The sequence below is a fragment of the Mastigoproctus giganteus genome, chromosome 8 (genome assembly GCF_048544385.1).
Source record: "Mastigoproctus giganteus isolate SK-2022 chromosome 8, ASM4854438v1, whole genome shotgun sequence".
NCBI classification, from domain to species: Eukaryota; Metazoa; Arthropoda; class Arachnida; order Uropygi; family Thelyphonidae; genus Mastigoproctus; species Mastigoproctus giganteus.
This window is the reverse complement of record NC_143582.1, coordinates 54,170,338-54,196,144: the sequence shown is the minus strand read 5'-3', so window position 1 is coordinate 54,196,144 and position 25,807 is coordinate 54,170,338. Positions and strand designations below refer to the sequence as shown.

At 36.7% G+C, this 25,807-nt stretch overlaps 1 protein-coding gene across 1 annotated transcript in view; it reads left to right on the top strand.

The window, feature by feature from the left end:
* LOC150081534 (tubby-related protein 4-like) overlaps positions 1–25,807 on the top strand; it is a 223,528-nt gene that overhangs the window by 155,493 nt on the left and 42,228 nt on the right. Inside the window, exons 10-11 of the mRNA XM_090380059.1 lie at positions 8,437–8,701; positions 21,307–23,171. Coding sequence (XP_090236185.1) covers positions 8,437–8,701; positions 21,307–23,171 — 2,130 coding nt within the window. The remainder of the gene's footprint in view (positions 1–8,436; positions 8,702–21,306; positions 23,172–25,807) is intronic.

Genomic DNA, 25,807 nt, shown 5'->3' with positions numbered 1-25,807 from the left:
CTCCGCATTTCTTATTGCCTTAGTGTGCTCCCCCAGATGATCTTTGAGACGGCGTTTTGTTTCCCCTACATAACACTCCCCACAATCCAGGCATCTAATACTATATACGACCCCACTTGCATTCTCTTTTTGAATGGGGTCCTTTACTTGTGACACGATTGTGTGCAGCCTCCGTCCTGCAAGCTGCACACAACGCATCCGATAATTTCTTAGTATTCTAGTTATATGATCGGTTAGACCCGGATAGTAGGGAATGTATGCAGTGGATACTGGCGTAAAAGATTCACCTCTCCTCTGATTTCCTTTAATATATTTTTCTATAATCCTCTGGGGGTAACTACATTTTGTAAGATCCGTCGTGACGTGTTCATACTCTACTTCCTATCCTCAGAGGTACTACAGTGTGATTTTGCCCTGTCAACTAATGTTCTAACCACACTGTTCCTATGATGGTTGGCCTGAGCTGAATTGTAGTGCGAATATTGACCTTTACACATCGATTTCCTGTAGACCTTAGTCTTTAGTTGTTGGCCTTCCCTACAGACCAACACATCTAGGAACGGCAAAACTCCTCCTTCTTCTGCCTCCGAGGTAAATTGTATGAATGAGGAGAAGCCATTTAAAATATTCAACACCTGATCTTCACTCCCCTTTCGAATAATTGAAAACGTATCATCTACGTATCTTTTTCAGGGGCGCATAGGGAGAACACTAACATTAAATATTCTAGCCTCGAGCTCCTCCATAGCTAAATTAGCTATAATTGCACTAATGGGGGAGCCCATGGCTGTACCGTTAACCTGCTTATACATAGTATTATCAAACACCATAGTGGTGCGTGAGAGGCATAATTCTATACCTTTCTCAATATCCTCTAAATTTAATTGTGTTCTAGTATTTAGAGTGGTATCTCTCCGTAAGGCCATGTGTGCACAACACACTCCATGGTCAACCGGAATACATGTAAATAGAGATTTCACATCGAAAGATATCATAATTTCATTCTCTTCTATGCGTTGGCTTCTAATAAAATGCACAGTCTTTGCTGTCCTTAATACTAAATTCGGAAAGTCCTACTAATGGAGATAATAATTTGGCTAAGAAACCAGATAGTGCATATGTGGGACTGCCTATAAATGAGACTATGGGTCTAAGTGGTACACTCATTTTATGAATTTTGGGCAAGCCATAAAATCTTGGTGTTTGGCTCCCTGTAGCATGCAGTACCCAATATTGTTCTTTGGAAATTTTGCTAGACTTAAGCCAACTCCGTACCATTCTATTTACTTGCTGTTCCAAGCTAAGCAGTGGACTTTTCTGAATAACCTTATAGGTTGTTTGATCATTCAATAAATCCAACGCTTTATTTAGATATGGCTAATGAAATTCGAGTTAAAACAGCAGCCATCCTCAGTCAAGCTAAAAAGCCCCCTCTATTCTCAATGTGAAGCAAAAATTAGCGCTAAAAAGCCTCAAGCAAGATGATAGCATTGTGGTCTTACCCGCGGACAAAGGTAGGGCAACGGTGGTTCTTGATAAGGAAGCATATAGCGTTGGATTTATTGAATGATCAAACAACCTATAAGGTTATTCAGAAAAGTCCACTGCTTAGCTTGGAACGGCAAGTAAATAGAATGGTACAGAGTTGGCTTAAGTCTAGCAAAATTTCAAAAGAACAATATTGGGTACTGTTGTCAGGAAAATGGGAAATATGTTGTGCTAGAAGAATAGATGGACTAGGAATGGAATGTCTGCCAGGGCTGGTTGGTTGTTTTAAGATTTTATGGCGCACTAGCATCTAAGGCTATAATGCACCAAGTCAACTTTTGCCAAGGGCAAAAGTTTGTGTAGCAGAAATCATCTTTTAGGGGCACAAAAGGTGATATTGTGTACTTGTTAAGTAAGTCATAAGGAGACTTCAGGACTTATTTAACAAGTACAGGGCAATGTTGAGAAAAAAGCTAGGGTTAGGATCAAATTTGAATACAATTCTGCCCAGACACAATAGGAAGGAATGCATCATGAGAGCCTAGTCAAGCAGTTTGGCCCTTGAAAGACTGTGCAAGGCTTGTGTGGTAAAATTTTTCTCAGTGTGGTCTATGCTTGTTAACAGGAAAGATTGTTTCTATAAGAATGGGTACACTTAAATGGAAGGTATGCACGAATATTTGCTGACGTTATCGAGGCAGTGTTAGGTAGGTCAAAAACTGTTAACCTGTGGGGATAACAATCTAATAGATTGACAACTGCCACAGACAGAGGTGAAAGTGATTCTTGCATTGTTCCTATTGGAACATGCAGCAGCCTGGAGAGCAAGGTGTAGGGGATTTCAAGGCCTGCTTGGTATCCTTATAGAGCAAGCAAATACATGATATATCTTAGGATAACTAAGAGTGAGAACAGATGTATATATTTGCATGTACACTAATTCTAGGAGCATAGTAAGTAAATGTGATGAAATTGAAGTACTAGTTGCCTCATCAAATGCAGATATTGTAGGGATATCGGAGATGTGTTGTCACTTAGACTTTAACAGATGTAGAATTTGATTATTTGTTTGTTTTGAGAATTTGTTTACAGACAGGACATAGTAAGTATAGTGTTTCCTGTCTAGCGGCACTGGGGGAACTCTATGTCCTAACTTTGTGTTGTAATTCAAACTGGGGAATCAAAGGATGGCATGAGTAATTACAGACCTGCTAACTTAACTTCTATTTCAGGGAAAATAATGGAGTCTCTGATTAAAGAAGTAATGCAGGACCATCTAGACAGGAGTGCAGTTATACTTTGGCCTCATCATGTATTTGTCAAGGAGTGATCTTGTCTGACCATTGATTGGATACTGTGGTGTAGGACAATGGAACTGCATGCAAAAAAAAATAATTTTGATCTCATATACTTGGATTTCAGGAAAGCTTTAGATACTCTTGCACTTAAGACTGCTATACAAGTTGGATCATTAAAGGCAAGTTATTGCAATGGATAAAGGGATGGTTTGGGTGAGAGAATGCACAAAGTGGTTAACAAATGATTCTGCTTTGTATGTAATAATGTTATTAACAGAGTCTGGACCCATTGTTGTTTTCTGTATTTATTAATGATATTGATGAAGGTACAAGGTGTAGCAATAAATTTGTTGGACCAGTGCCATTGCATTAGATTCAATGCAATGGCATCAGTTTGAAAATAAATGAAAGTGGCATGTTGCAGTTCAAACTTCCTCCAACGGATTAGAGCATAGAGATTTTCCTGTAGGCTGACAAGTTTCAAGTGACAACCAATTTTGTTAGTAGCATTAACATTCTGTGTCATGATTTTGTAATGTGAAAATCTGCAACAGAAATGTATGCAAGCTGTTAAAAACTGTTTATGGGGATGAAACGTTAAGTTGAAACAATGTGTTTGAATGGTTTAAGTGGTTCAAAGGTAGGTGTGGTGATGTTCACAGTGACCCAGAAAGTGGTCATTGTGTGAAGACTTCATTGAGACTTGTTGAGACAGTCCTAATTTCTTTGACTGTATTGTCACTGGAGATGAGCATTAGGTATTTCAGTATAACTCAGACATGAAACATAGAACCTGCAGTGGACTTCAAAATCAACACCAAGGTTCAAAACGTTTCATTTACAGAAGCCCAGGATCAAGAATGTGCAGACCATGTTTTTCGAAAAAAAGGATGTGATTCACAAGGAATTTGTACCTAAAAGGGAGAGAGAGTCAATGCTGAATTCTACATTTTTTTTTTTTTATGTGAACCCCAAACACGAGAGGTATTAGAACCTATAGTACTTAGTACCGTGCTTGGGTTGGAGGTTGAGAAGACAAAAGAAGATATTTGTTGACATTAGACTTTGAACTTCTGTAGATTGTAATTTTCAGGAAATACGTGTGAAGGAAGGTTGTTCCAGAAAATGGCAGTTGCATGAATAAATGAGGAACATGAAAAGGTGGTTCTGTGAGTTTGAAGTTGGACAGTAAATGGATGTTGGCTGGTGGCGGCACGTGTTCGGACTGTTTTCAAAGAGAGAGCGGGAATTATAGAAGCCAATTCAGAAGAACAGTGCCCGTGGAAGTATCTGTAGAAGAGGCATGCAGCAGAAACAGTACGTCTATGAGAAAGCGAGGGGAAAGACTCTGTTAGAGATGAATCATTAATTAACCTAACTTCCCTCTTCTGAATGGAATCAAGAAGCCTAAGAGAGGTTTTAGGGGCACCACCCCAGATGTGGGAACAATATTCCATAGTAGGGTGGATTTGCGATTTATACAGAGTGAGCAGCTGTTTGGAAGAAAAGTAACGCCGAGAAAGAGAAAACCAAGTTTTTTAGATGCAGAGGAAGCAATATTTGTAATGTGCTTGTGCCAAGAGAGATTAAAAGTCAGGGTAATCCCCAAAAGAGATATATCATTTTGCCTAGAAATTGGAGTGTCACTAAAGATAAGCATAGGAGCAGAAGAATCCTTTTTGTGAGATATAAGACAAGACTGAGTTTTAGAAGGGTTGAAATCAACTAAGTTGTCTTTGCCCGACTGGAGAATCACCTGAAGATTGGCATTTAAGGAATTGGTAGCAGATTTTCGAGAAGTTGAAGCTGATTGAGTGGGACAAGGTTTCTCAAAATGGAAAGTGGAATGCAATGTGCTGTCATCGGCAAAACTATGGATAGGATTTCCAGTCAATGGAAGAAGGTCATTAATATACAAGAGGAAAAGAGTGGGGGAAAGAACTGAACCTTGGGGGACACCAGCATTAGTGGAGAAGTTAGAAGACAGAGAGCCATCTACCATCACCCTCAGTGAGTGATCAGAGAGAAAACTGGATAACCAATTACTAAAAACAGTTGACAAACCATAAGATGGAAGCTTGTTTAAAAGACCTTTATGCCAAACACGATCAAAAGCCTTTGAGATGTCAAGAGCAATTACATGTGTTTCACCGAACCTTTCCATTGAATTAGTCCATAAATGGGTAACATAAGCCAGAATATCACCATTGGATCGACACTGATGGAATCCATTCTGGCAATCGTTGATCAGATGGAAGTTTCCTGGGTAGCTTAAGAGTTGGCGGTTAATTGATTTCTCCATTACTTTAGAAAGAGTAGAAGTAATTACAATAGGATGATAATTGGATGGGAGGGATTTGTCACCCTTTTTAGGAACTGGCTGGATATGAGCAAATTTCCAAGAAGAAGGAAAAACACCTTTGGAATAAGAAAGTGAAAAAAGGCGGCAAGGAATAGGAGTAAGTTCAGGCGCACAGGTTTTGAGAACAAGTGGAGAAATACCATTGGGACCTGGAGCTTTCTTAGCATCAAGATTCGTCAAAGTCCTTCTGACATCCTTTTGATGGAAGACCACAGGAGGCATTGAATGGAGCATGTTGGGAATGGTGGAAGGTGTTATTAATACATGAGCTGGAAGAAAAATGGGATGCTAGCAGGTCAGCTTTATCCTTGGCTGAAGTGACAGAGGTGGGAGCAGAGATGGGCAAAAGTTGCAGCCAATAGCTTTGGCAAGAGAATGCTCAGCTACCATCAGGGCAAGAAGCAAGTTTTCTACTCTTAGCCTGTTCAAACTCAAGTTTGGACTGATTAATAACTGCTTTACAATTGTTGCGAGCCTTTGTGTAGGCAGAAAATGAAACTGAAGAATTAGAAAGAAGCCAATTACGATATGCAACATTCTTCTCTTGAACAGCCTTAGCACATTTATTGGAAAACCAAGGTTTAGATAAAGGACGAGATTTTAAAGTGGAGTGTGGGATAAAGGATTCCATTCCTGCAAGAATAATTTCACTGACACGATTTGAGCAAACGTTGACATCAGAAGTTTTGAAACAGTAATCCGACCATGGAAAAGAAGAAAAGAAGTCTCGCAGGTCATCCCATTTAGAATTCTTGTAATGCCAAACAACACTAGGTTGGGAATAGCCATGAGATAAAGGTTCCATTAGAGAAGAGGCAATCACCAAGTTGTGATCTGAAGTGCCTAAAGGAGCTCTCACTTCGACCGTGTACTTAGAAGGGTATTTGTGAGAAAAACATCAAGTGTATTGGCTATATGATTAGGATTGTCCGGTATTCTTGTAGATAAATGAACAATCTGTGGTGGTAATTGCAAAAGCCTCAGCATCTCGACCTGCTGGGTCAGTGTGACTAGCAAACAGAAGCCAGCTGGAGTTGTGAACATTAAAATCACCAAGGAAAATGACCTCACTGTTAGGAAAGTTGGACTGGAGAAAGTCAAGTTGCAAAGAGAGGAAGTCAAAGAGCTCCAAGTGATTAGTTTAGTTGGGAGAGCGGTAGAGACAACAGATGAATTTGACACAATGAGGTAGAGATTTTAAGCCAGAGAAGATCAAAGAGAGGAGATTCCAAATTGCCAAGTCTCTGACAGGGAATAGCAGAATGGACATATGCACAAGTATCACCTTTGAGGCGAAAGGAATCATACAGCGAATAATTTGGGCATCTGAGATGAGCAGTAGTTGAATCAACCGATAACTGAGATTCTGTCAGAAAAAGTACGTGGGGTTTGGCAGACTGCAAGTGGAAATGGACATTGTTGAGATTAGAATTGAGACCACGTATATTTGTGAAATGAATTAATAAGTGCTTGGGAGGTTTAGATCTTTTTGCAGATAAGCTTGCTCTATTAGTTTGACAATTCATGGGGTATTCAATAGTAAGAAAAAGTGGGTGGGACATGCTGTATGAAGTAATGAAATTTTTGGATATGGCGTACACGTGGTAAGAATGTACCCAGATCCTTGACATAACGTGGACTCGACAATGCTCCCCGCATACACACTACTCGGACTCCCTCCAGTCACTATCTGGCAGAGTAGAGGTAGCAAGATTATACACTAGCTGATCCGGAAGACTCCTAGAGAGTTACCAATAGGTTCAGTCCAGTGTACTAACTAGTGGCCGGCCTGCGAACACCGTTTTAGAGCTGTACCCTCGAAATGTAAGGAATATTGGATCTCGCCACGACGTTCATCATAACCTCAAAAGTCATCAATCATACTGTATAATGGAAGAGATTGGGAAGGGTTGACGGGAACTTAGCTCTAGATATTAAACATGGGTTCCACCACTTCAAGCCTCCAATAAGCAAAGTGGTGGTATTTCACCGGTAGATGAGTCATCTACCACCTAGTACTGCCTGGTAACATAGAGGGGCAGCGTTCCTCTATGTGGTGTGGGCGCCACACCTCGACCCTGCTTACGTTGGTTCACACCTGGGTGGTCACCCACTATGTACTTGTGCATGGAGGTTATACCCAGGATTACTAACAGTCCCACCATCGTGAAGGTGCAAGCAGAGAATTTGGCTGTCACAGACCGTCCGGACTTCGCCGAAATTGGGTGCACTTGACTTGAGTGTCACCCGAATATCAGTTCCATCAGTGTTTTAAACTCCGAGGTAGCAAGTATAGCTTGTCTGGCATATCTGAGAGAGTGTCTGTTTTAAAATCCTTGGTAGTATGACTCATTAACAGTTAACACCTTACTGAACTAATTCTGATAGCGCTTATCTCCTCTTCAAAAATTACAATTATCACCTGTGATTTTGACTGCTGCTCCTTTTTTTTTTTGGGTGTTTATCATTTAGGAGCTTTAAACCTTGATTTCTGAGTCATATTGATACACCCACAGCCCATCCTGTTATTTTTGTTAAAAATGCTGGATCGCAACTCAGAAGAAATGAGATTGATGCTGTCTTTGACATCAAGTGAGAATGTTTGAGATAAACTTGGTGCTCATTCAACTTATACCCAGATATTCAGTCAAAATATCCTGAACCAAACCAAAATGAAAGTGATGTCTCCTTAGCAATTTCTTGAATGGTCAGTCATCGATATAATGAAGTGGTGGTGCAGACTTCATCGAAGCTCGGATCACTTCTGGATGTTAATGAGCAACTGCTTTTTTTCAAACGATTCTTCATTTTCTTCATTTTCAAATGAAAATTCTCTCACAAAACCTTTTAAAGTACGTGAAATGTTTTTTCCTTCCCTTCTAGCATAATCTTCATAAACTGTAACAAGCATTTCATGCATTATAGCTGTTGCTGTATAGTTTACAAAAAAAAATAAAATAAATAAAATGTTGTTTGCACGTTCAAATTTCATAATTTTCAGTATGCGACAAATGAGAAAAACAAGTTTTCACTTAAATCCGCCCTCTGCATGATTCACTCATAAGACTCACTCATACAATTTTTTAGCTACTGTTATGTATTCAAGAATTATAAAATCATTCACTGAACGTATTGATTAAACTTTGTATAAATGCTAATTGTTATATTCATTCATTGATGCATAATGATTACACTTTAATAATTCTTTAATAAATGCTTTTAAGTTAAGATTCATTATAATTTAAGAGTTTTTATATTTATTTGTTGTATTTATTACATTGATTATAGAATGAAAAGGTTATAGCTGTTACATCCAACATTTGGGGCACCAAATTTAAAATCCTTGGCCTTGTTCCTTGGTTACCTGCTATTCTTGGAACAGTTACATATCGAACAAGCCTTCTTCATTTGCAGCCAAGGCAGATGACTCTGGTCATTAAAGAGTTACGTGGTCCTCAACCAGCAGAAATATCTTCTACAAATAATCAAGATGCAGCCAGGGGTGGAAGTTCAGGGTCTTTATTTTTTTCGGAGGATGAAGATGAACCTACAGGTTAGATCTATATCATGTATCTTTCATGGATAACATTAAAAAATTGAAAATTAACATTAGTTAATAACAAAATAACATTTGCAATTATATTAGAATTTTTTTAAATGGTTTTTGTATATGACTTAATCATCTTAATTTTCTAAGATAGCAGAATTATTTATTATATCTTTCATCTTTTATTTAATACTTTTGATTAATATTTAAGTATTTCAACACTTTTCAAAGCTTTAAGTTTCAAGTGTCTTAAAATACAGGATAACAGGAATTACAATTAATTTATTTTAAATGGTATACAAAATAAACATTTGATATTCAGAATGTGGATATTGCATCTAACTGTGAGAATGTTATCCCTACCAGGAAAGCTTGTAGGGATGGCAGCATTATGAGTAATGAATGTTTTAACTACATTAGCAAGCTAAAATTGTAGCAGTGGGATGTCCATTACTAGTTAAAATACTGTGCTTAGCACTGTAGCATGATAAAAAAAAAAAAGAAAGATTGTACAAACCTTTAATAAGCATGTGTCTAAGGACTTCCCTAACAGATATAAGCATTAATGATGAAAAGTAGAGCATTTTTTCATCATGTATAAACAATGTTTACAATTGCCCCTTTCCTGCTGACATTGAATAGTGTGCTTGGCACACTGTTCTTTGTCAGCAGCATGAATGGTGTTCTCAACAAGCTCCTTATGTCATTCAGCAGCTACAGATAATGTTTTAAATCAATTTTCACCATATTCTTAATAGAAAAATTGGCCTAGAATGAAGTTGGCAGTAAAACCACACCAAAAAGCAGGAAAATTTCTGATATGTAAATGAAGTGCATGTGCTTATATAGATAATTCTTAAATAGCAACCATTTCCCTGTGTAATGTGAAGAATGCATTTAATGACCAGGAAAATTAAAATTCAATTAGTATTTTTCAATGTATATGTAATTTTTTTTATTATCATAATAATAAAAAAAATTACATATACATTGAAAAATACTAATTGAATTTTAACTTAAATCTAATGTTAAAACTTGCTCTGAGTACCTTCCTCAAAAGATAAATCATAAAATACAAGAATTAATTTAAATTTCACTTATAGCTTCCCAAGGATCTCAATATCTTTGGGAAGCTGTAAGTTTTGGAGTTCTGTTCCCATTGGAGATTCAAGGAATTCTTACAGGCTTCTTCAATCTGGCTGTAGTTAGCTGATCTCAGGTGGAGGGAGTAAGTTCTTTTGAGCTCTGTTCCCATTTGAGATTCAAGCATTTCTTACAGCTTCTTCAATCTGTAGTTAGCCGATCTCAGATGGAGGAAGTAGGATTTTTGTCCATGAGTTATTCTAAATTTTTCAACTCGCACCACATGCAGGTTATGATAAGCTCTCGCTTTTTACAGGGTTAATGTACAGTAAACTACATTAGCCATTGTACCATGAGGGTTCCTTAGAATTTTATTTTTATACTTAGGAATGGATGGAGTTCAAAAGTTGCTTTTGAACTCCATTCAAAAGCAACTTTTGAATGGAGTCAGAAGCTTGAGAGAGGTTTTGGGAGCGCCACCCCAAATGTGGGAGGATTGTATTCCATAGTGGTGTGAATGAGATTTGTACAGAGTTAGTAGTTGTTTTGAAGAAGAATAGTTGTGCTGAGGGAAAAAAAAAAAAAAAAAAAAATAGTTTTTTTTTTTATATATATATATATGTGGAGGAAGCAGTATTTGTGATATACTTTTGCCAAGGAAGATTAGTAGTCAAGGTAATCCCTAATAAAAATGTGCAATCTTGTCTAGAAATCTGAGTGCACATCAAAGATGTGCATAGCAGTGGTAGGCCTTTTTTGTAAGAAATAAGACAGGACTGAGTTTTCGAAGGATTGAAGTTATCCAAGGTTTCTTTTCCATTAGAAAATTATGTGAATTAAGGAATTGGTGTAGGCTATTTCAGAAGTTGAGGTTGTACAATGCAGCAGTTGAGGATCACCACCGCAGCCATTGAGTGGAGTGTATTAGGTGTGTGACAGGTTGTGGTTGTGGTTTACCAAGATTATCAATACAAGAGTTAAAAGAAAAATAAGATGCTAGTAAGTAGGCTTTGGTCTCTTACCTTTGGCAAGGAACCAGAATGCCGACTGCCATTTTGATGAGAAGCAAGTTTTCTACTCCTAGCCTGTTCAAATTTAAGTTTGAATTGATTACTAACTGTTTTGCAGTTGTTGTGGGCTTTGTAGGCAGGTGGAGGATACAAGCCAATGCAATATGCTATGTTGTTATCTTGAATGCCTTTAGCACATTTATTGGAAAACTGAGGTTTATACAAGTTATGAGAGTTTCATTAAAACAGCAATCTGGCAAAGGAATAAAAATAATGCGGATTATCACATTTTGCATTCCTTTAATGCCGAAAAACACAAGGCCAAGAAATGGCTATGAGAGAGAGAGAGAGAGAGAGAGAGAGAGAGAGAGAGAGAGAGAGAGAGAGACATCATTGGAGAAGTGATTATCACCAAGTTGTGATCAGAAGTGCCCAGAGGACCACTAACACTGATTGTATACTTGGAAAATGATCATGGGTGTTGTGTGTATGTGATTAGGATTTTTGGTGTTCTGATAGGTAAACAAATAAGCTGCATGAGGTCTTTAGTAATTGCAGGTGCCTTGGCATCTTGACTGGCTGGGTCCATATGGCTTTAGAACTAAAGCCAGCTGCGGAATTAGAACTTTAAAATTATCGATGAAAATTACCTCACTGTTAGTAAAGTTAGATTGAAGAAAGATTAATTTCAAAGAAAGAAAGTCAGATCCAAGTGATTGTGGAGTTTGAAGAACAAATGAGGCAACAGATGAATTTGAGAGTTGGACGTAGAGATTTTAAGCCAGTAGATCAAAAAGAGGAGATTCCAAATTATAAAGTTTCTGACAAGGCATATTGAAGCAGGCATATGCACAAGTACCACCTTTCAATCATAAGGAATCGTAGAACAAATAGTGCAACTGAGATGAGTAGTGATTTAAGCAATGCTAATAATTGAGACTGACTGAAAAAGTAAGTGAGGCGTGGCAGATTGTAGGTGCAAGTAGATATTATCGAGATTGGAATTGATACTATGTGTATTTGTGAAATGAGGACTGTAAATTAGAAACTTTAGCTATGATAGAAACGATAATTCTGTTTTTGGGATGAAATCAAGGAGTACTGTATATCTGCACCCAAAACTGGTTAACTTAATACATACTGTGATTAGAGTTAGCAAAAGCTTAGAATGCCGAAGTTCGTGACAAGGAATATGTACTTAGTCAAATCTTAATAAAAAGACAGTACTCACCTCAATAATCCGTTATGGTTATATAAATTATGAAACATGGTGTGGGAAATTTTTGATTGAAACTAAAATCGAAAGTTAAGAATCGTGATTAAGAAAGCATAATTTAAAAAACTTTGCCCAGAGGAGGGGGAGGTGCACCACATCATCCTCTAATTGTCAATTACAATACTGTATAAATAAAATATCTTAAAATTGAAAAAGGAATAAGGCCAATAGTTGTGAACGACTTTAACGTTGGCATCAAAATGAAGAGCAGAAGGTTGCTGTAGATCTTAAGTACCCGAAATGTTTTGCTGGATACGTGGTAATTTAATTTGCGTGAGATTCCAAATGGAAAACAAGGAAACCGGAAGTTTTGTGTTTGACGTCACGATCGAGTGTTTAGACTGTACCATTCTGTTATGAGGGTTTCGTATAGAAGGAGTTTATAGTTTGAATTTAATTTGATAATGGTTACTGCGGCATCAACTGAGGGGTTGTGGTTATGAGTGTGTATGTGCTGAGATAGTTCAGTATTTCCTTGTTGTGTCCGGAAACTGTTGATGTGGTAGTAGGCACATGTGTTTGCGATGGTGGATGATCCAAATTTATTAGTAGTGCTCCCGCTGTAACATGTATTGCAATCAGGTTGACATTTGATTAAATAAACTGTTATTGATCCTTAGTGTATCAATGGTAAGGAAGTACAAGGCGAATGTTGAACAAATTGGATTTTTTATAACTGAGTTATTAGAAACCTTTAAATTACTAATCTTACCTTTAACAGTTGAAATAATTTGTTGGATTAGTTTGATAGGATATTTTCTAGCTGTGAATTTTTCAGTAAGATATTTTAGCTCAAAAACTAAATAAACCTGTGATTGGCAGTATTTAAAAGCATTAAAACTTGGTTGTAGTGAACCAATAGAGTTGTAGACAATCGGTTCTCTACAACCAAGTTTTTAATGCCATTATCAAATTAAATTCAAACTACAAACACCTTCTATACGAAATCCTCATAATAGAATGATACCATCTCAACATCGATCTTGACGTCTTAAACACAAAACTTCCGGTTTCCTTGTCTTCCATTTGGAATTTCACGCAAATTAAATTACCACGCGACCAGCAAAAAATTTCGGGTTCATGACTATTGGACTTATTCCTTTTTTAATTTTAAGATATTTTATTTAAACAGTATTGTAATTTACAACTAGAGGACAATGTGGTGCACCTCCCCCTCCTCTGGGCTGAATTTCTTAATTTATGCTTTCTTAATCACGATTCTTAACTTCCGATTTTAGTTTCAATCAAAAATTTCCCACACCACTGTTTCATAATTCATAGAACCATAACGGATTATTGAGGTGAGTGCCATATTTTTATTAAGCTTTGACTAAGTACATATTTCTTAATACATACTTTAAAATATCTTGCTAAGTTATTAATGTCATCTAAAGAATTTTAATTTGGACAATTTCAGTTTAATTAAATAGTTTTTTTTTTTAGTTTGTATGTAACTTTCCTAGTTAGATTAAATGCATTCCTAAAATTATTCAATGAAGTGTACTTGTCATATCACAAAAGGACGTTCCTCTACAGCAGCGGTTCCCAACCTTTTTTGACTTGCGAACCCCTTTCAACGTAATATTTTTTATCGCGAACCACTAAGTCTCTAATCTCTGAAATTGTATAATATTTCCGAATTTTTATTATAAAATATTTCCAGTACTATGTTTTTATAAGTGACATTGCATAATAATAAAAATTATTATTAAGTATTATTTATACTTTTTAAAGCAGTTATTAATAAATCCAAACTAGATTTCGAACAGAATAAGAGTAGAAAACTTGATTTTAGTCCAAATGGTATCTGAGCATTCTGGTCTCTTGCCAAAGCTATTGGCTGCAATTTTTGCCTATCTCTGTTCCCACCTCTGACAAAACCAGATGGTTCTGTTGCCACATCAGCAAAAGATAAAGCTGACCTGCTAGCATACTATTTTTCTTCCAACTCATATATTGATGATCTTGGTAAATCATTCCAAACCATTCCCAATACACTCCATTCAATGCCTCCTGTGGGCTTCTGTCAAAAGGATGTCAGAAGGATTTTGATTAATCTGATGCTAAGAAAACTCCAGGTCCTGATGGTATTTCTCAACTTGTTCTCTAAACCTGCTTACTCCTGTTTTGTGTTGTCTTTTTTCACTTTCTTATTCCAAAGGTGTTTTTTCCTAAAAAGGGTGACAAATGCCTTCCATCCAATTATCGTCCCATTGCGATTATTTCTGATCTTTCCAAAGTAATTGAGAAATCAATTAATCGGAAACTCTTAAAACTATCTGGAAATCTTTCATCTGATGAATGATCACTAGTATGGATTCCGTCAGTGTCATTCCTCTGGTGATATTCTGGCTTATGTTAACCCTTCTATAGACAAATTCAATGGAAAAGTTTGGTGAAATTCAAGCCATTTCTCTTGACATTTCAAAGGCTTTTGGTCATGTTTGGCATAAACGTTTTCTAAATAAGCTTCCATCCTATGATTTTCCAGCTGTCCTTTGTAACGGGGTATCCACTTTTCTCTCTCTAACTGCTCACTGCAGGTGATGGTAGACTGCTCTCTGTCTTCTAACCTGTCCACTAATGCTGGTGTTCCCCAAGGTTCAGTTATTTCTCCCACTCTTTTCCTCTTGTATGTTAATGACCTTCTTCCATTGACCGGAAATCCTATCCATAGATTTGCTGATGATAGCACATTGCATTCTACCTTCTAGTTTGAGAAACCTTGCTCTGCTCAAAGAGCTTCAAATTCTTGAGTATCCACTGCCAAATCCTTAAATGCTGATCTCCAGATAATTCTCCAGTGTGGCAAAGATAACTTAATTTCAGTCCTTCTAAAACTCAGTCCTGTCTTATATCTCGCAAAAAGGATTCTTCTGCTCCTATGCTCTCCTATGCTTATCTTCGATGATGCTCTGATTTCTAGACAAGATCTTGAGGATTACCCTGACTTCTAATCTCTCTTGGCATAAAGCACATTATAAATATTGCCTCCTCTGCATCTAATAAACTGGGTTTTCTCTTTCACTCTTGGCATTATCTTTCTTCCAAATAGTTGTTGACTCTGTAGAAATCACAAATCCACCCTACCATGGAATATTGTTCCCACATCTGGGGTGGTGCTCACAAAACCTCAGGCTTCTTGATTCCGTTCAGAAGAGGGCATTTAGGTTATTAATGGTTCATCTCTAACAGAGTCTCTCTCTACTCGCCGTCTCATAGATGCACTGTTTCTGCTGCATGCCTCTTCTACAGATATTTCAATGGGCACTGTACTTCTGAATTAGCTTCCATGATTCCTGCTCTCTCTTTCAATACAATCCGAACCCGTGCTGCCACCAGCCAACATCCATTTACTGTCCAACTTCAAACTCACAGAACCAACTTTTCATCTTCCTCGTTTATTCATTCAACTGCCGTTTTTCTGGAACAACCTTCCTTCATACGTATTTCCTGAAAATTACAGTCTACAGAAGAATGTCAAGAAATATCTTCTTTCGTCTTCTCATCCTCCAACCTAAGCACGGTACTAAGTACTGTAGGTTCTAATACCTCATGTTTGGGGTTTACATTAAAAAAAAAAAAAAAATGCATGCAGCAGTGTCAATTATTCTGTGAGTAATAGAACAAGACAGAGTTTTAGAAGGATTGAAATTAATGAAGTTTTCTTTATCCCATTGGATAATTACCCAAAGATCAACATTTAAGGAATTGGTGATGGATACTTGGTGTTGAAGCTATTTATGTAGGGCAAGGGTTCTCTAACTGGAATGTGGTGTGCTATCATCAACAAAACTATGGATGGGATTTCTAGTCAGTGAAAAAGGTCAATAATATACAAGAGAAAAGGAATGGGAGAAAGAACTAAACCTTGAGGAACACCAGCAGTAGTGGAGAACTTAGGAAACAGATCCATTTAACATCACCTTCAGTGAGTGATCAGAAATAAAACTGGATACCCATTTGCAAAAAACAGTCATCAGTCTGTAAGATGGGAATTTTAGAAAACCTTTATGCCAAATGCAATTAAAAGCCTTAGAAATGTCAAAAGCAAGTGCTAGAGTCTCACCAAATTTTTTCACTGAATTGAGTAACCCATGCAAAATATCACCAGCAGATCGACAGTGATGGATTCCATATTGCTGATGATTGATCACATGGATAGTTTCAAGATAGTTTATGAGCTGCAGTTCATGGATTTCTCCATTACCTTGGAAAGAGTAGAAATCATCACAATGCACTTACTTGCTTGAAAAGTAAGTGCAGTGCAATCATAATTGGAAGGGGGGGATTTGTTACCCTTTTTAGGAACTGGCTGGATATGAGCAAATTTCCAGCAGAAATAAAAACAACAGTGGAATAAGAAAGTGTAAAAATATGACACAGAACAGGAGCGGTCTCCTAGGTTTTGAGAAAAAATGGAGAAGTGCCATCGGGTTCTTGAACTTCCTTGGCATCAAGATTATTCAAAATTCTTCTGACATCCTTCTGTAGAAGAGCCACTGGAGGCATTGAATGAAGGGCTTTGGTTATATTAGATTTTCTAAGATTGTTGGTACATGAGATAGTGGATTCCGGTTATTTGGGCAGGCATTTATTTGGGACAAATCTTACAATCTCAAGAACAAAACCCAACTGAGAAAATAGCCAGGGTTTATTTTGCTTAATTGGGACAACATGCCGTTTAATTGGGCCAGGTAACCACAGCACTCGAGATTACCTTAAGATTGTCTTAGACCATACCACATTATTCGTCCATATTTCTGGAGGTCACAATCGTAAAACAGTTAGCAGTTTCCGGTTTATTGAGCTTTTCTTTTAGTGCAATCTATTATAAATGGATAGTAAACTCAATCTTATTGAATTTGTGATAATACTGATACCTGGAATTCTGTGGTTTTCTACGTTATTACGATGAAATGTGTTTACACTTCCATGAAATCTTCAATCATATAAAAAAATAAATTTTCAGAATCTTCTCTTCATTCCTGTTTTTTAAGTTTCGTAACTTGTAACTCCGTTCTCACTTGTGCATATTGTGTTACTTGCGATTTGTGTGTGTGTGCCGTGTTCTTTGTTATTGACTGCTTATCTTTTTTACGGTTTTAAATTTTAACCCCCACCCACAAATGTTAGTGACTAGAAATATCAACTAGTTACTATGTACATAATACAGTACGTATTAATTAAGCTATGCATGTAAGCATAAATTTATTTTTATTTTGCTAACCTGTGGAAAATATTCTTCCAATTTTCACTTATCATTTAATTTTTTAATTGGTAAGGGAATAAAGTGTAAATTTATACTTAATATTAGCATTAGTAGAGGCATTTGATGCAAGAAAGCAAGTTTATGCAGAATCAGCCAAAAAAATAAATAAATGAATAAAGTAAAATAAATAAATAAAAAATAACCACTTCCACTTCACCCCTCTGTTCGTTCGAAATACCTGTCCAGCTGAGCCTTAAACTTATTTAGGCTATCAACTTCCACGACAAGGGATGGAAGTCTGTTCCACCAACCAACCAACCACCCACTGGCTAAAGGCAAATTTCCTCACGTCTGTCCTACACCCGTCTTTCCTCAATTTGAATTTATGCCCTCTCAGGTGATTATTCTGAGCAAGAGGAAGAATCCCATCAGCATTTAGCATGCTCAAACCATTCAAGGCTTTATACACCTCTATCAGATCACCTCGTTGGTGCCTAGTCTCCAGACACTGTAATTTGCAAAACTTAAGCCTTTCTTCGTAAGAGCACCCCTTGGTTCCATTCACTAATCTTGTTGCCCTTCTCTGTACTCGTTCCAGCATCTCTACATCCTTCTTGAAATGAGGCCTCCAGACCTGTATACAGTACTCTAGGTGTGACCTGACCATTGCTTATACAAGGGAATAATCACCTCCTTATCCCTGCCAGAAAAATTCCTATATATCATCGACAATACACCATGAGCTACTCTTGCAACCCGTCTGCACTGCTCAGAAAACTTCATATCTGCCTGCACAACAACCCCCAAGTCCCTTTCATTCTCTACCACTGTCAGTTTAGTACCACAGAGTTGATACGTTGCTCTGGGGTTGCTGTTTCCCATATGTAGTACTTTACATTTGTCAATGTTAAACTTCATTTGCCACCTCTCAGCCCATCTGCTCAACCTTTCCAGATCCTGTTGCAGTAGCATAGTGTCAGTAGTGTTCTTGACAACCCTGCCAACCTTCGTATTGTCTGCAAACGTGGACATTAAGCTTGATATACCATCATCAATATCATTTATAAATACAGAAAACAATAATGGACCCAATACTGAACCCTGAGGGACTCCACTAATAACATTAGTCCACGATGAGCAGTGTCCATTGATTACCACTCTCTGTCTTCTCCCCCTCAACCACCCCTTTATCCATAGCAGCAATTTGCCTCCAATGCCACACTGCTCCAATTTGTGCAGCAGTCTTCCATGTGCAACAGTATCAAAAGCCTTTCCAAGATCCAAGTAATATCAAAGTTATTCCCTGCATCCAGTTCTTTTGTGACTGCATCATAGCATCCAATCAAATTGGTCAGGTAAGACTTCCCCTTAACAAAACCATGTTGTGTCCGAGCTATAACTGAAGTCTTGTCTAGATGATCCTGCAGTGCCTCCATTAATTTTCCGGGAACAGAAGTTAAACTAACAGGTCTATAATTACTTGTGTCGCCCTTTGATCCTCCTTTGTGAATTGGGGTCACATTTGCACATCTCCAGTCCATGGGTACTTCCCCTAGTCCAAGGAAGCTCTCATAATTATGGCTAAGGGGTTGCTTACTTCCTTTGCTGCCTCCTTTAATATAACTGGATAGATCCCATCCACCCCAGGTGCCTTTCTTGTATTTATCTTCAACAATTTCTCCTCCACTTTACTCTCAGTTATTACAAGATTCTCTAGCTTACTGCCAGAGTTGAATATATCTTTACTTTTATAGCCTGTGGATAATAGTCCACCTATTTTTTCTAATTAGAATCTCTGTTTAATAGAATTAAAATTCAATTCACAAACTTGATCACAATGACCATCATAATGTGATTTGATCATACAGAGAATCAGTTGTAAAGCAAGTGTCCACTGTATTTTTAACTATTTATGTGAAGTTTCGCATAATTTGGGCAGCTGCTTAATCAGGCCAAAATGCACTAGTCGCGATATTTCCCAAATAACCGGAATCGACCGTAGAAGAAAAGCAAAATGCTAGTAAGTAAAGATTTACAAAAATTAACCATTGAATGATATATAGGATTTTTCAATTGAATATTTTTCATCATTGATAAAATCATATAATGATTTTGATTCAGTTGTCATTGTTCAAAAACAGTGCATATAGGTATTACATCATTAGCATGATTGGGTAACATTCACTAAACATACTTTTTCCAGTTTCATTTAGTTGTAGCAGAATCATGGTCGATACATCCATTATGCTCTGCTTCTACAGCATTGTCTCCAGTTTACCTTCAAAATGTTGTGATGAAGTTCACAATGGAACTTGGACTTGGGTCTATGGAACAATGCAAATTTGTAATGTCATTGTTATTCTTCTTTCTAAGAAGATCTAAGGTCTTCTTTCCATAGTGTTATCTGTAAATATAACTTTTTGGAAATCTTTGGCACATGATTCACCAAACCTTATTTCAGTAATATCAGTAGCAGCAAGTCACACTAAACTTTCTCGAATTGAAAAAATTTCTTGTTTTTTCAACACGTTAAGCAGTCACTGTTTTAAAATGAACCTTTCATTTATTAAGCTTCATGCTGTATTAGTGTTAACTAACAACTAACTACAATGTTAACACACAAAGTTTGTGTTAACATTGCAGCTTCTCTCCTTTTTCAATATTTGTGAATATAAAAAATAAATATTTTGTATTATATTTTCTATATTTATGTGGTAGTAATTGAGGCATGTGATGCAAGAAAGGCAAGCATATGAGCTTATGTAGCATCAGCCAAAAAAAAAAAAAAAAAAAACAATTTCACACATCCATTCCCTCTAAAAGTTTGTCCAGTTCCTCCTTGAATTTTATTTAAGCTATCAACTTCCACAACTACAGGTGGAGGTGGAAGTTTGTTCCAGCAATTAACCACCCACTGGCTAAAGACAAATTTCTGCACATCAATTCTGTAAATCTTTCTTTCCTCAGTTTGATTTTATGCCCCCTCAAGTGCATAATCTGAGCAAGAAGAAGAATCCCATCAGCATTGAGCTTGCTCAACCCATTCAAAGCCTTATACACCTCAATCAGATCACCTTGCAGGTGGGGCTCCTCCATAGCCAGGTAGGAAGGAGCAGCAGTCCGTAGCACACACTTCTTGATTAGACCGGGGTTTGAGCCCGTCACCACCGAATATGGAGGATGCGGAAAGATCAGAGAATGACCACCGCATATTCCCGGAGCAATATGGCCCTAGTTGCTAATGCTCCTAAAAAAAAAAAAAAAACCAAACCAACATTGCAGGTGCTTAGTCTCCAGCCTTTCTTGGTAAGAAGACCCCTTCATTCCCCCTCGCCAATCTTGTTGCCTTTTTCTGTACATGCTCAAGGAATGATCACCTCCATTTCCCTACTAGAAATATTCTTGTATATCTTTGACAATACCCCATGACCTGCTCTGGCAGCCTGTCTGCATTGCTTAGAAAGCTTCTTATGTGACTGCACAATTATTCCCAGATGGTTTTTTTTTTTTTTTTTTTTCAGGATTTTTAACAAAATCCTGAAAAAATTCACGATTTTTCGATCATCAAGACTTTTGTTAAAATATCCTTTCAGGATTTTTTAACCAAATCCTGAAACACAAATCATCAAGACTTTTGTTAAAAAATCCTGAAAGGATTTTTTAACAAAAGTCTTGATGATTTATTGAACAATTAAAAATTCCACCACTGTGAGAGCATTATCAAATGGCAAGTGACAAAAGTGCTTTGGGCATTACAGTATCTTGTAATAAGTCACACACAACAACGGAATGTATCTTTGGTATACCTTCTCTATTGACTCATTTAATTTCCTGATAACAAATGGTGGGACTATCCTTCAGAAATGTTTCTCATTTTATAATTTAATATATTAGTTGGTTTCAGCTGATTTTAGCTCTGTAAGAAGAGCACTTATTTTGTGTTACAGCAGTTTTGCCCCTTGATGACTGTTACAAAATCTTCCAAATTTATGTTAACCCTAACTAAACATCTTTGTCTTGTTTCTTTCAGAAGCTAATGCATATGATGACAGCGTTCCAATTGCCCCAATGACTCCGAAAAAGCAGCAAAGGAGTGCTACTTATCATTATCACTTGGGTGATTCTAATGAACATGATGGAGCTCATTTAGACTGTGATGTTGGTGAATATGTAAATTTCATCCCTACAGAAGAATTCCTAACATTTGAAATCTCTGGTGAGAAAGGAGTTCATGTAATCAGCCTTCAGCGTGCTAATGAGAGAGGATCTGGAGGAAATAGTGTGGTGTCAGTGGCTACGCAGACCAGCCTTACTTGCATTTCTGACTCATCTGAAACAAAAAGCATTCCATCCAAGTCTAAACTAATTCACACATCATATTCAGAAAAAGCTGTTAGTAAAGTTCAGATTAGTGAAACCTGCCAAACTATTATTCATGATGTGGATGTGGTAGGAAAGCATACTTCTGGAAAAGACTCTGTAATTGTAAATAGTAATTTGCATTGTGATTCAGTTTGTGCCGATAGTGTGATATCTAAGAAAGAAGGCTCATCTTCTGCATTAATATCATCTCAGAGTACTAGCTTGGTTTTTCATCCCATTCCTGTAGATAGCACTATTCTTGAAGATAAAATTTCGTTACAAAAGTCTGTGTCACCAGTCAGTGCAGATTTTAGAAATCGAACTTTGAATGATATGAAACCAATAAACAGGGCAGCTGTTCAAAGTCCTCTTGTCAGTACAGCAGGTGTAAATACCATGTCTCCAAAAAATTCAACATATAGGAGTAGTGTTCAGTCTCCTTTGGCTGGTCGCAGAGTCCTTGAGGTTGAGGGTCTTCCTTCATGTAGTTCCATTTCTCGTACATTGCCAAGATGGGGATCAATATCTGTAGTCAGTCGACAGGGAGAACCAATTGTTGTATCATCCCTACGTGCAGCAGCTCCTGCACTTTCAGCCAGTCATAATCATTTGGATAATTTACCCAGATGGGCAGAAAAAGCTGGTGAGATGAGGTTTATTGATGATGAATGTGAAGATAATGCTGAAAGACATAATGCTGGGAATACCCAGAATGCTACAGCATCTCCAGTATTCCTGCTCAGTCATCGAAGTCACAGTGTAGGTCATCTTCTTACATCAGAATTCACAAATGTACGAGAAAGAAGAAATGGTTCATCTTCTTTTAAAGAAACCCGAAAACGTTTGACATTGAAATCAAGACCTCATTGTGAAGGACACAAGAATGGATGTACTTTATGTGAAAAGCCTGGCTCTGATAAAAAATGCCCCTCTGGTCGCATTCCCACTTGTTGTCCAACTACCGATGAACTAGCCTGTTCCTGTGATGTTGATACTATTGAAAATTATCAGAAACCTGCTCATATATCTTCAGATGAATTGAGTGTCTCATTTTCTGAGAAAAATAAAATACTTGGAAAATGTTTCTCAAGTTGTGAGGAATTGGATAAAAGTAAAAAGCAGAAACTTCTTGAAAGATTTAAGTGCAATAATGTTGAATATCAGAATTCCACAAGGTCAGAAAATTCAAGTCCCATTCCACAAGTAGGAAATGAGCTTCCAGAAGAACATGTGGACCTTTCTGCTTCTCCTTGCTTTCGAGAGCATCGTGGAAGCCTGCCACGCACAGATGACCTAGGTGACACATCAGACCCCTCTTCTCCAACTAGCAAAAGTATACCATCATCACCCGTAACAGGAAGAAAAACTCATCAGCATCGAAGAGGATTATTGTACAGTCCACTTTTGTTACGCAAAGTAAGACGTCAGAAACTGGTTGACAGTTCTGATGAAGAAGCTTTCAGTGGAGATGATATAGTAAATGAAGAATTCAGGGATCTAGAAAGTTTCCAGAAGGCATACATTAGAAGGAAGGTAATTGGTTTTATAACTAATTATTTTCAATAAGGATGTTTAATTCCTTTACATATCTAAAAATTTTTATTTTCTTGTCATGAAGAATCATAGGAACATAATTAAGTTCTTATGAGTGTTAATTTTTGTTGCACTGTTCATTTACATATTGTCTCATAAATAGGAGACTATAAATGAGCATTTAAGCAAAATGTGAATGTTACTCCTTTAAACTTTTGATGGAGTAATAAACTTTTATTTGTGTTGCATGATGCATATTGTTTTATTGGCTAGCAAAATAAAAAAAAGTTCACTTTAAATGAAAGGAACTGTAAATGATCAACGTAAAAGTAAGATTGAAAAAAAAGAAAAATATTTTTCTATATTAATTCTGATGGTATTTCAGTTACCCATGATGAATGCAACTCATTATTCAAGGTTAAGATTTCTGTCTTTTGCTAACCTAAGTCAAAGGATCCTACAAATAATTTTCCTTGATTTTTAAAAACAACTTCAAAAATAAAATTTAACTTTGAATTGAATTTTTGAATTATTAAACTACTTGAATTTGCCAGCATGCTTCTGTCACTTGATTTTTAAAAATTTTTATTACCTTTGTTTTGTTCATCAAGGAGAATTACTATTATATAAATAATTACGAAGACAGTGTTTTGTATATAGACAGTTTTAGAGAGGCAAGCTATTAAAAAGAAAATAGGTTTTTTTTTTTTTTTTTCCAGTGAAGGATTTTCCTATGTGCATAGCTACCAAATCTATGTGTGATGAAAATCTTATCTTTTTTTGTGATTTGATCATCTCACCATATTAATATAGTTGGGAACAAAGAGTTTCTCCAGGTTTTTACACAAACTCAGTTTTCCTCTGCCATTTTCTTTTAACAACATAATCATAAAACTATATTATTTTTTTTATTTTTGAAAATTGCTGCTTATCATTAATGAATTTGCTGTCAGGAGTGCTGTCTCAGTGTCTTATTGGCATAATAGAAATTGCTGCTTCTATTATGCACAATTATTATTGTGCATAATAGAAATGCACAATAATAGTATTGTTCTCTGTAATCTTTAATATTTTGTCATACTTGTGTGGTGCAAAGCTAATTTGCAATATCTTTCAATGAGATGCCAAAGAAATACAACATAAAATTTCAGAAAACACATATGCAAGATTTTCCATGTACTGTGAAATCTGAAAAAGATAACATGCTTTCCTTGTGTACCACATGTAGATGCAATAGTTCAAGCCATAGAAGCACAGTGTAATAACATTTGTAAATGAATGAATAAACAGCAGCATGTAATGCATAGAAAGAAATGCAGAAGTAGAAGTTGCATTTCATGGTGATAATGTTTTGCATGCTAAATGTTTATTTGCATCTTTTCTCACAGAACATAATCTTATTCTGAGTTGTGCTGATCATGCAGACATATTCAAAAATGTTTCCTGATAGCAAAAAATTCCAGTGTGGAAGAACATAAACAGTAGGTATTATTAGTGAAATTGCACAGAGGAGAAAGAAGGGGTGGTGATTCTGTGAAAAAGTCTAATTTTTGATTGCCATTAATGGCAGTAGAAGTCAGAGTGATTCTAAGCTATAATCCGTTGTTGGCATCCTTTCCAAATTTAAAAAAAAAAAAAAAAAAAAAAAAAAAAAAACATTAAATCGAAAGTAGCTTGCTCTCAGTACCAGCATTAAAAGGTGACTCTGCAAGATACAACATTGAACATTTTCTGAATAACCTGTCTGACACTTAGTATTGATAATGTATCTGTTATGGTAGGCCTAAAACCTGGAGTAGGAAGGGTATTAAAAGAAGTATTGAGCACTTGGTGGCAATATGCTGTTGTCATCTTATTAATTTGTGTGCTGAAGCATGTGTGTACCCATTGGCTTTATTTGGTTTAAATGTGTAACTAGATTGGCAGCCTTTGACAAATCTGTTTAAAGAAGAGGTATAAAAATTAATACGGGCACTTTTCAGTTACCAAATTGAAAAGTATAACAAGTGATTGCTAGCAAATGCCACTTACTGATGTTCAAATCCAGTTAATGATTTAAAAGTTTGAAACAAGACAAATTGATAAACTCAAGAAAAAGAACTTCCAATAAAAGCAATCCTAATAGTACAGGGTGATTCTAAATTGTCAGGATTTCTGTGGCCTTTAATTTCCAGACCGGAAAAAACAAAATAAAACTGTTTTTACAGTTTTATTTTGTTGTTGTTTGACAACAATCAAAAAAAAGAGACAACTGGAAGACAATCTTCCAATCGTCTCTTCTCTGGCAACATTTACTCGCCGCATTGATGTCTGGGATATATTGACGGCATTACTTCAAAATGACAACTGTTCAAGAGAAGGCAATGTGCTTACTTTGGTTGTTCGAAACAAAGTCCGTTATCACACTGCAACATCATTACAGAACTCAGTATGGAAAAGATCCACCTTCAGATAATGCTATTTGCCATTGGTTAAAGCAATTTCAAGAGACTGGTAGTATTCTGCACTGAAAAGGAGGGGGAAGATCAAGCACTTTGCAGGAAGATGTTGATCGAATACAAAAAGCATTTTCTTGAAGCCCACAAAAATCAACTAGACCACCTTCTTTCCAGTTAGGTACACCACAAACTGCCACA